Source organism: Pavona decussata, unplaced genomic scaffold, assembly GCF_977016875.1.
Source record: "Pavona decussata unplaced genomic scaffold, jaPavDecu1.1 SCAFFOLD_163, whole genome shotgun sequence".
Classification (NCBI taxonomy): Eukaryota; Metazoa; Cnidaria; class Anthozoa; order Scleractinia; family Agariciidae; genus Pavona; species Pavona decussata.
In genome coordinates, this window is record NW_028145574.1 from 654,806 (window position 1) to 667,198 (window position 12,393).

The following is a 12,393-nucleotide window of genomic DNA, read 5'->3' on the forward strand; positions in this document are numbered from 1 at the left end:
CTTGTAAGCACCAACATGACTACAGTGAATACCACAACTAACATGAAATTCGTTGGCTTGTGTACATTATTAAATGAATTTTTCGCGACACGTGAATTTCGAGATTTTGAAGTGTACATCGCAGCACTTGACTTTGGCCAATCTTCTAAAGGCTTGCACGGCAAGTGACTAAATTTAATTTTCGTGACTGAATTTTCCCGTTTTCACAAAATGTGCAAAATTAGAAAGTGTCGCAAAAAATTTATGTGTTAAGTTTGTTTTTCGAATTGAATTGATAATTTTATCGTCAGCTGTAATTGTTTGTGCCACTGAAGTTCCAGTACACGTTACTTCAGCTTTATTTACGCACGTCCGTTAAAAATTTTAAGGACCAATCTTATCAGCGGCCAACCTCAAGCTTCACTCAGTTGGACGATTGGACCATTGAAATGCCTTAATCGACAATGGCAAAAACACTAGAGCTTATTGTCGTGAGAGTTATCTCTCGAATATAAGTGATACCAGCATATTTTAGTTACTAAAAACATGTTTGTTGTTTATTTTTATGTTCCGTTTTCTATTAATGGAACTCTGATTACAAGGAAGGGAAAAACGGAAATCTGAAATTGAAAGAAATTATAAACTGAAGGCAGTGAACTTTTTTCTTTCTTTTTCCTCTGATCCTAGAGAGGATTAGAAATGAAGATTCGAAATGTAACATGCTCAAATCCCAAATACAAACGAGAAAAGGGAAAAACATTTTTTCCCTGCCCACCGAAAAAAAGGGGGGGAGGTGAAGGAAGGAAACTGCTCGCTAGTTAAAGTAACGATTCAACAAAACCAGTCTAGATTCCGGTTTTTCACAAGCCACTTTGGCAAATTCATAAAAGTTAATCCAGATTATTTACAGTTACAGTTGTGTTGCTGTTTTAAGATTCCGAATTAATATGAGAGTAGAGGGTTCATATCTCAAGAGCAGAACGTTTGTTTGTGTATGACAATAACGACATTTGTAATTGTATCATGACAATAGCGACATTTAGTAGTATTGACGCTTGCTCCACTTAGTATCATTGACAAACCAGCCTAGCAACCGGTCTTTCGAAGGCCATATGGTAATTGATTAACCAGGGAAAGTTAATCTAGTTTATTTGTATATATAAAGTTACAGTTTTGTTACACTTTGAAGAATCAAAACCAATATGACGTCAGTTGTATCATTTAGTCGATCCAAGATCCAAGATCTTACGAGTCTCAAACAAAAAAGCAATACAATAAACGATAGCCACAGTTTGCATTACTTTTATGTGTTTGTCGAACTCAATAATGTTAAGGTGGATCGCAGATCCCCACAGCTCGCGCCATTAACAAATTAAACGTACCCTCACCCCCGAACTGGTGGTTTCGTGTGAGATTGCAGGATGTTCGTTTATCACGTATATGAGAGTCTAGATCCACGTCTGTTAAACTCACCCCCCACCCCCATTCCTCACCCCTCCCCTCCGTTCGTTGGGGAGGAAAGATTGCGTGATCTCTCAGCCGTTCCGTGTCTCGTCACGCAACGCTCCTCCCCAAGTAACGAGACACAGAACGGCTGCGAGGGGGACTAAGTGGGAGGCTACTTTTGAACCATTCACAGATCCAATGTAAATCGGTCGTCAGTTGTGTCCATCCTCCAAACTGACGTGAATAATCTTGGCTTTCACATCGGCTTTTTATCGGAATCAGAGTTAAATAGATTGGAGGATGATTTCACAATTGTTTTTGTATTCCTCTTTATCTTATTAAAGTCCATAATCTAGCAAAACTTTGAAAAAGTGGTTGCAATTATGGCGTATCCTGACCCGAAAACTATCAATGGTTTACGAGACTTTGACAGTTGGAAAGCAATTCCATCCGCGAGAATGACCTGAAAAAGTACCGAATATAATGATGTACTCGGAAATGCGAAAACCCCTTTTCCCATGGCCAGCAGGCATTGTTTTATTTTGGCGGGCATTTTCAAAAAGAAAACAATCATTTCCGGCAGTGTCTGCAAGCCAGACTTGTGCAAATATATACCAGTGTTTACAACTCTTTTTATTTCGAAAGCCTTTGGCTTCCAATGTCTTCACCCGAAAATCCCGCAAGAAGCGGTACTTTGGGGCAAGAGGACCAATCGTCTTGTCTCGGTAGTGAGACAGACTGCTGGCAAATCCACATGGTAGACGAAATTCAAATACGCGACTAACAAGTACTTCGGATATGTGACAACAGTACAAGAAGCCATGGCCGTTGAGACCGCGACAAAGTACTCTTTTTTTAATGCAGACAAGATGTTTGGAAGTGGGGGTATGCATGATTGTTATTTGACAAAAAGATACAATTATCGGTGAAGTAGTTTTCGTCGATTTCCAGGGCAGCATGGACGTGAGGCTCAAGTTTCACAAACGATTCATGATTCTGTAACGCAGCAGATAACCTCCCACGCATAGGAAGGCCTGATACTCAGGCTAGACACGCAGTCGTTTTTAGGGGACTCGTATTACCTCCTCCCCACAAACGCCGAGTCCTCTAAAAATCGACTGCGTAGGAGGCTAGCTGCTGCGTTACAGACTCATGAATCGTTTGTGAAACTTAAGCCTCACGTCCATTAGAGCAACAAAAAACAACAACAAAAAAAATAATAATAACCCGATTTTCCCTGTCCTTGAGTTCCAAAGTTTCCGGGCTTCCGGCCTTCTTTTGCAGGCCATTTACACCTAATATTTTCTTTCTCTCGTTTTACAAGAGATTTGGATGTTTTACGGGATTTGGAGAATCCGCATCATTCTTTCTTGTTTTCATAAAACCCTGTGGCAAGGTGAAATTTTTCCTACTTTTCACTGACATTGTCATGAACTAAGATTTTTCCATACTTCTCGCAAAATTCACTGACTTTCCCCTCACCTTGTAAAATGTTTGCTTTTCCCTTTCGATTCCCTAGCGTTAGCAATCCCAATTACAATGGATGGTAATCTTGTCAATTAGTGCAATAAGTACAACATCCTCTCTTGGTACAACGCTGCCCGGGAGGTGGACTTACATGTAAAAGTGACATGGGCGAAAGTCAAAAATTTAAAAAAGAACCCCTAAAAGGTACCAGAATTCTGTTTTGTGGGCATGGTCCGAACAATTTTTTACCCCTAAGAGGTACTTAATCAGTTGTCTGACATTTACCTCCTCTCATATTTTTCGGCTGAATACCCTGAAAGGTACCACCATATCTCTGACGGAAGTCATTTTAGATTTAAGCACCTTAGGGGGTACCAAACCACAAATCTTAACCCCTTAAAGGTACGACGCTCACCCCCGTCACTGGTCGCATTTCAGATTTTAATACACTGGGCAGTCATTAACTTGATGAAAGAACAAGTCATTGGCTTGCTAGAACTTACATAAGAACGTACGCTCCGTGCTGATGGAAGGCCGCTAGTAACTGCTCGGCCCTCAGGGGTCACTTTTATCACTATTTTTAGCTCTATTAATGGCTACTAAAATTAAACAAAAGCAGAGGCAAGGAAACAAAAAAAAAAGTTTTGAGTAGTAATCGACCCATATGTGTTAATGAAACTGAGCGGTGGTAAACAGTGAACGTTGTACAGCAAATTACTGAAAATGCTCCTCTCTTTCGTTGACTCAGACCCCTTTGCCAAGTCAATAAAGGTCTATTTCAGGAGGGAGAAGTCAACTCGTGGGCTCGGCTGTCCGGATGATACGGGCCATCGTGACATCATTTCCTGTGAAGCGCGGGATTTTGTCCAGTTTCGAAAATGGCGTTAAAGTTTTTGTTGCATCAAACGATTTTTTTTCCAGCCAAGTTCCGGATGAGGTTTGTTTTCTTGCTGAATAGACTTTTGATCTTCTTTTATCGATAAAGGTAAGTGTTCGTTTATTTTCAACCCATAAATTTTGCTGAAAATATTGCAGTGAAGAGTTACGTGTACTTGCGCCAGAAAAATTACATCTTATTAATTATACAAAGTACTGGTGAAATTGACATTTGACTCGGGACATACATGACCAGTGTCATTAGTGATTCTTTTGAAAAGATCACTGTCCCTATTCGTAATTACATCGGAATTACAAGTAAGATCAAAATGATTTCACTTGTATAGCCAAAACGATAGGCTCGCCGGAAAAAACGTGTCAATCCGATCCAAATATTTCACCAGTTCGTTGATAGGCAGAGCCCCACACTTCTAATCCATACATGAACCTAGTTTTCAATGGCCTTAGTTCCCACGAGTCTCCTGTAGCTCAGTGGTAGAGCATCCGAACTAGTAATCGGAAGGTCTTAGGTTCGACTCCTGATAGGAGCACTCGGATTTCTTTTTTCCGAGTATACCTGCGTCACTTTCTTGAATAATCATCATTCTCATTCATTCACCAGGCTGGAAATATACCATCACATTTCTTTCATATACTGATCTTATACATATGTATTTCGGGCGAACAAGTATTTCCCTTTTGTTAATGTATCAAGTGCTTACAATACTCCCACAGTATAATCAGCCTGCAGATGAAGCAACCGTTGGCCATTTGTATGCTAGAGACGTTAAATTCACTGAAGATTACGAAAACATTTGTTGCGATGTAATTTTTATGACCAGATTTTTTTAGAAGACATTGAATGGTACTATCGCAGACCGCTTCACCCTCGAATCAGTCGAGCGATTGGTTCACCACCCCTTTGTCCATACAATATGTCTGACGAAAGATGGCAATACAATCAGTGCCCATAAATGGCAAAACAATCGCTGGGAAATGCGTGTAAGCATCGCTATCAGCTAACCGTCATCAAGATTCTTATGAGCCGCATTCCCTACAATAGTCTACAAAGTATTTTCTCTGTTTGTGACGATGAAGATGTTGACTGTAAAGTTGTTTCTTGATAAGAGGTCCCCGCGCGGTGATTCCTTCATCATTGAGTGTGGGCTTCTATGGGTACGAGAATGTTCAGCTATAAAGTATGCAAAAACAACGAAGAGAACTTGAAAATGTTGAAAAATCTGCCTCCTTGGCTTCATAACCGAGTAGCACTATTCCGATACGAAGACTTTGCCAGCAATCTGAATCCACTAAAGGAAATGAGGCGCTTGTACAAGTTTGCGGGACTGTCGGTTTTAGACAGCGTCAAGACTTGGTTGAATGTGGCCACACATCCGAAGATACAAAGCCGGATCAAAGATGAAAATACAGGGCAACCAAGCTGCTTTTACTGTTGATGATGCACAGGCTGCAATCAGTCGGTGGAAATGGAAGGTGAATCCCTACGATATAAGTATCATTGAATTGTACTGCAAACACATCATGGAGTTAATGGGATACAGGCGAGAAGACAATTTATACGAGCTATAGAGAAACACATCAATTCCTCTTTACAGCCAAGATTACGAAGCAAAGGACTGGTTTTCACCAAAGTAACCTTAAAATTGAAACGCGACAGACGACTTTTAAATCCAGTAATCAAGTCGAATTCCAAAAACAATTCAAGGGATCTAGTAACCAAACTAGTTTGCACTTCAAAATGACGTGCTCCAACTTCTGTCCAACTTGGTCATTCTTCGCTCTTAAAGTTGTAGTATATTAAAAAACACAGAGAGAGCGACTGTTAGTCCAAGTGGCCATGAAAGCAAAATTAATGGCTCATCAGCTACACGAGAGGGTGGTGACAGTACCTAAAAGTTCTGAATAGGTCTTTATAGTCAGTTTGATAGAAAACAAAAAAAGGTAGTAATCATGCAGAGTTGAGGTTAAATGTCAGCAAGTTCAGAAGTTAAAGTTAATGGGTTTGGCAGCTCTTATTCTAGAGACGTTAAATTCGACGAAGACGAAGATGACATCAACGTCTGGTACAAAAGCGGAAAGTACGTCAGACGAATTGAACGTCGCAGGCGTTAAATCCGTTCAACCGCACACCGAACAAGCCAAGTGCTTCGGCCATATCTAGTTCCACGCTGATCCCCGTTCCTTGACTGATTTTTCTCTTTTCAAAAAACATTCGCGCCTCGATTTCTTGTTTTTCTCGATAACATCGAGAAATAAGGAAGATTTAAGAAGATGCGAAGAAACCAAAGTTTCCGCCATCAGATTTACATGTAGGTGGATTTGTTTGTTCACCAGGTCCATCAGCGCCTTTTAAAATTTACTTGGCGCCGAGTTTAGCCTTCTCCAATTACACTCTTCTGAGAGTAGAACCCAATTTTTTTTAAAGAAAATCTTGTCCTTTCTATTTGTATCACTCAGAAATTTGTACGTCTACTTTGTACTTTGCATGACTTTGCAGTGCCCCGTTTTTATACCAGACGACTTTAACGTCCGAGACGTTAAATGCGTCTCGACGACTTTAACGTCTCTAGCATAAGAATGGCCAATGGTTGTTTCATCTGCAGGCTGATTATACTGTGTAGAGAGTATTGCAAGCACTTGATTGATTTTAAGTATACGTTTATTTAGTCACGTGACATTTATTTCACTGGAACAAAGTTCTTTACAAAATTGAAAATGTAAAGTATACCCCCTTTAATGAGGCGGTGCGCTTTTTTAAACTTGTTCAACTTTATTCAATAGTAATTCTGCTGTAATAAAATTGTTGGGAGAAATCTTTCAACGTGCCATGTTACAAAACTGAAAAAATTATAGTGGTCTAAATTGCACAAAGCTAGCCCGGCCTTATTGAGTAATTAAGTTCTTCAGGATTGTGTCCTTCAAATGAAAAAAAAATATCTGCCATTACTATGACTTCAGAAGAGGGTCTATGAGTTTTTTCCAGTCATCCACTGTCCAAGTTGAAGATGCTTCACTTACAAAAATACCATTCAAGAAGAAGAACGGAGTACCAGATACTGTCCCTGTAAAATACAGACAATAAATCATCAACCACCCAGAGATAAAGTGGCTTAAAATTAGACCCCCAAGATTACAGACAAAGCACCCGCGCGTGTACCTGCCAAAAAACAGTGTGAGATTGCATGGATAATTGATTTATGTTTTGAATGTGCGGACGTGAGACTCATTATATTGTCAAAGAGTTGGGCGGGTATACAGGCTGGTAAATAAGTGTCACCTGAAACACTCTCATTAGACTCAAACTCAAGCAACACAAATGATCTTTCAGCAATTAAATCCCCCAATGGATGGGATATTTGGGGCACATTTTGACAGCTTCTTTTAAGGGTGAAATCTAGTTTAAAGATCGTTAATAATTATCAATGACTTAGTTCCTTATCTCCTCTGGGAGAATAGGGCCGTAATAATTATCAATACTCAGTTTTTATTATCTCCTCAAAGTTTTAAGCTACTCAAAATGCATAAATTTACATCAGTTCTGAAGTGCAATGCTCAATAAATCTTTAAATTTAAATAAATCTTCATGACTTCTGGAACATAAGAAGAGAAGGGATTTATAGGGAGGGGAGGAGTTAAGATTGGAAAAAAGATTTGAGTTTAAAAACTAAAAGGTGCAAAAAACATGTATACATCATATATGAACATGTATAAACATGTATACTAACAACCCGCATGGTAGTTGACAGTCTGGTGGTGAGTACAAATGTTTAGCCCCCCCCTCCCACCTCCCACCAATATCCTTTGTAACTGCCGTAAATTGCATCCCGTTTCATAACTGAAAAGTGAACCAGACTTCCAGGTGCCCATTTACATTGTTTAGTGGGGGGTGACATTTGTGAAGGAAATTGCATTACCAATGGACAAGCAGTATGATTTAAATAATTGTCTTAGTAGCTTCATATAAACAGTACTGAAAGGTGTACTCCAACAATTGCAACACACCCAGGTCCTTTCACTTGAATGAAAACCTGTAGGCCTATGTTTCAAGCCAAAACATGATTCCTAACACTCTATTTTGGACTTCAGAGTCCTAACATCTGATATGCTCTTTTAACAGACCAAAACAGGACATATTTTCCCCCCTCAGACCACACCCCTCATATGTGCAAAACTACATATAACTTTCAAAAGTTATTAAAATTAAAGCTATGGATTAGTCAATATGAGACAGTTCTGCTTACTTGAACAGCCATACTTCCAATTTATCCTTGTGTGCTCATCAAATTCAGTGTTTGAAAAGCCATCTTTAATGACAGACTTGTCAATACCAACTTTACTTCCCAGGTCTGAAATAATGCTATGTCAAGCATTATGAGAGAAACAGAATGAAATGTTAGCCTGTTTACAATGCATTGCTGTTTGGTTGTTAAATAATAATTATTGTAATAAGAATAATTAATGGGGTCCAATGACCAATACTCTGTATACCAATTTACCAAAAATGTCAGAAAAACGTTCCTAAATTGCCCAGTTTTAGCCTCCATTGCAGACTTTTTGCATTAAATGTGGACCCATGTTTGCTTAATATTTTTGTAAAAGATTGAAGCATTTCATCACATTAAATGGCCTGACTAAATTAATAAGTACGTAAGTTATGATCATCCGGGTGAGTGTAGTCCTGAGAAGGACTGTTTGTGGTGACTTTAACTGACGTTTCGACAACCTGAGCGGAAGTCATCTTCAGAGTCAAGTGAATTGTAGAACGTCAGTAGGTGGTATATACGTCTCTGGTTGTTAACCTGATTGGTCAACGAAGTCCAGATGTTATTGTTTCCAAGCTCACATATTAAAGATGAGTTTAAACACCCAAAATTAAGCTTACTTTATTACATCATATCTGTCTTTGTCCATGGTCTGAAAATTGTACAATTGTTCCTGGTTCTCAAAAATGACATCCATCCAGCTGATAACAAGAGAAGAATTGAAAGCTTCCACAGCATAAACACTCTAAAAAATGAAAACAGGCTGAGTTGATCACTAATATCACCAGTCTGAATGTACCTGGCAAATAAAAAAATGCTCAGCTACGTTAGTACCACATGGAAAAATTACGCTTTGGTGGAAATTTTCACAAACAAATCTATCATTCAGCAAAAACATCTATAAATAAATTTTGCTTTCCTTTAAGATTAGATTTAAGAAATGCCAGCACACCAGGAAAAACAATAATAATAACACACCTTAATGTTCTAAGTAACCTATACTAGTGCCTAAGCCTCCACTAAATTATGTTGGACTATAGGTCTAGGCCTTACTCGATCATTACACTATTTAGACCAGAATTTAAACTGTCCCGACAAAACAGGCAGAAATACATTGAGCGTCAAGGTCAAACAGGACAATTCCTTGGTTAATGAAATACTAAAGCCAAATTATGTTCCTAATTGGTCAAACCCATTTCCCCCTTTACATTGTCTGAGGGTAGGGGGGCAGGGGCATATCATTAAGGTCCTTTAAATTAAGGTCCTTTAAATTAAGGTCCAGTCATTTCCAGCAGTGCCCATCCCTCCCCCGGCTGACCCACCAGGCATTAGAATCATTAGGCAGCGATGTACAGTGATGATGCCAATGAAAACGGAACTTAAAAATTGCATCCGCACTTTTTTAATAAATAATATTTAGCGATAATTTCTACTCATTTAATTTGTGTCATGTGGCCGAACTATCCAGTAGCTGACATTGTAGGCTAGGAGCGGCTTAAAAGATCAGAAAAAGAAAGGAAATAAATCATCATGCATTCACATTCTCCATAAAAACTTGAATGTGATCATTTACATTGTTGCTTTGCAGCAGATGGCAAAGAAATGTCCTTAAGTGTATAATACAAGTGCAAAGCCAGTGTTTTGCTAATTAAAACTATTGCTTTCTGATGTTCCCATTGGCTCCATTGTCATTGCTGCTTAAGGTACCTATCAAGGCCATTCCTTTTTGTACTCAGCTCCATTACCTCTAAATATTCAGCAAAGTTTCTGCACAGCCCTATACGTGACCGGGGTGATCATCATACCTTTCAGGGGTTAAAATTTGTGGTTTGGTACCCCTTAGGATGCTAAAATCTAAAATAAATTCCATCACCAGGCACTGTAGTACAAAACAGAATTCTGCTATGATGACCCCTGTTACTTTTATATCTGATTCCTCCCCCCTCCCCCTGGGCCCCATACATTAATAATTAAGCACACATTTTGCGACTCAAACTCTATTCTTGTTTGTTCTTTGTTTAAGAGGGTTAGTATGACAGTGATTCATGTATAAATTTTACTGTATGGGGCTGTGCTGAAATCTTTCCAAATATTCTCTGAATCGGACCTTGGAAGTTGGGAAAGATTTCCGCACACCCCATACATTAATTATACATGCACAACTGTCATAATAACCTTCTTCCAAAAACAGCAAGCGTGTTATAAAATTTGTACTTAAGGATGGAGTATGGTTTGTAAGGGCCTTAAGGGAAAGTTCAGTTAATATGACAAAGGGTGGGGATGAAGATATTGAAACTCGAAGCTTGAATTAGCAGCCCCCCTCGCTAGCGGTTCAATTTTTTTTTGGAAAATTGGCATGTCTCTGTTTCCGTGGTCTCAAGTGGCTCAACTGTAGAGTCTTCATCGGTGTCACTATCGCTAATGACAGCTAATCTTGTTCAATCAATGCCAGTTTATTAAAAAAAGTTTGAGCATATCTAATTTTTGAAATTTTCTAAAGCATTTTTGGGATGAACAAGAGTGTAATAATCACTGAGACTACATTTGTTATATCTGTAAACCACGTGATATAGCTGAGTTGCACAGGTCATTAAATTGTTGAGTTGAAAACCATTCGATCTGTATGATGATGTCATGTCTTGGTTTTGAAGTATACAAATTTTCGGAGTCCCCCCTCCTAGCCCAACAATTTTTTCAGAGCCCCCCCCCCCCCCCCTCTTCGGGTGTCTAAAAATCTTCGGAGCCCCCCCTCAATATCTTCATTCCCCCCCCCCCCCCTCTTGTCATATTAAAAGAACTTTCCCTAAGGGGTCAGTGGAATCTTCATCGCAAATGCAATCAATATTAAATGTAGCTACAATGTTTATGATAGGTGGTGGATTTGATCTAACCTGAGCTGCCAAAAATCCATTAGTGTGATATGGTAACGGAAACAGTTGCAACGTAAACTGTATGACTGTAGGCCCATACATATCTGCTATCTTTTTCACAGTCGGCCATGCTTGTTTACAATCTGGACAGGTCAAATCCACGAAAGCTGTCAGGTGAATTGGAGCGCTGGGCTCGCCTCCTTTGTAAACAAAACCCAACGGACGTCTGGGCAAAGGAATTTGTGATTCCACAGCCACGATAAGTCCCGCAAAAAGCAGCATATACGAGGATACAAATTGCATGTTTGTACTTCAGACAACTCTAACGGAAGTCAATAAAGTTGTTAACATTGTTATTTATATTAACGTCCTCATGCGTTCGTCACGAGTTCATGACTCAGCGCAAGCACACAGGGCACCCAACTGACAGTGACTCATTGCAACGTTCTATGAACTGTTTGACAGTTATAGTATTTAGCTTTCAAACAGAGCCCTCAAACTGAACAAAACTGAAAAATCTTCCTACTACCAAAATCTGTGAGTTTCTCTTTCAGAGTGTTATAAAAAGCTTCGAAAACTAAACAACAACAACAAACAGACAAACAAACAAAAAACCCTCAACTATGCTTTCTTGCATCTATAAAAACGACTGGAAAAGTACGAAAAGTGTCCCTTTAAAAAAAAAGTAACACATGAAGATTGAGCCCGTTTCAGGTCTTTCAGACACAGCTTGGATAGTAGAAAGGAGTTTTCGAGCAAGGGACAGTTTGCCCGTACCAGTTGGAGAAGAATTTTTTATTCAGGAGGGACACAAAAATTGTAACATTAATCTTTATACAGATGTATTTTAATGATCGTTTGGCACCTTAGCGTTCTACAGAGGAAACCCTCGACATATATATTAGCTTCCTTTCAGTGATCAATTCGAGACTCTTGTGGCCGACAGATTCATTTGAATTTACGGAAGTGATTAGCTTTAGATAATGTTGATGTTGCGGGGTGCGGGATTGCCCCCAGTATGCATCACCTACTAGGTCGTCGAGCTTTGCAAACCGATCGCGGGACATTTTGCAAGTGCAGGTGAAATATAGTATTTCTCTGTACTGAGTTCAGTGATTTGTAGTTTGTGGTTTGAACTGATAATCCTTGGAGGTGGTTTGTTCATGCTCATATCGAGGGCACATGTGACAAGAAAATGACGTTAAATTATTGAACATATAATCTAATTCAAAAATTCGTTGGAAACACAGAGAGCATGTTTTAACTAGACTATCTCCAGTTTGGCGAAGAAGGTTGTTCGCTCGGACCTCTGTCAAGTGAACCAGAAACTACAGATGTGCTTTGAGTGTTTCTTTTCCCAGATTGCTTAAATAAGGGTTTTCTCTAGGTGTCGCAGTTGCGTAGCCGCTAAAGGAGCAGCGACGTGACGTGAACTATGCATCCATCAACTATCTTCTTGCAATACAGCTGTT

At 39.3% G+C, this 12,393-nt stretch overlaps 1 protein-coding gene and 1 pseudogene across 1 annotated transcript; one reads left to right on the forward strand and one right to left on the reverse strand.

Annotated features, from left to right (window-relative positions):
* The first annotated feature begins 4,599 nt into the window (after positions 1-4,599).
* On the forward strand, positions 4,600-5,482 carry LOC146464504 (carbohydrate sulfotransferase 1-like; annotated as a pseudogene).
* Positions 5,483-6,430: 948 nt separating this feature from the next.
* Positions 6,431-11,255, reverse strand: LOC146464505 (uncharacterized). The gene is made up of 4 exons (XM_085129729.1): positions 10,943-11,255; positions 8,672-8,796; positions 8,031-8,146; positions 6,431-6,851 (listed from the first exon to the last, which is right to left on the reverse strand). The coding sequence occupies exons 1-4, from the start codon at positions 11,222-11,224 to the stop codon at positions 6,736-6,738; spliced, it is 639 nt and encodes a 212-aa protein (XP_084985855.1). The 5' UTR covers positions 11,225-11,255; the 3' UTR covers positions 6,431-6,735.
* Positions 11,256-12,393: the final 1,138 nt, after the last annotated feature.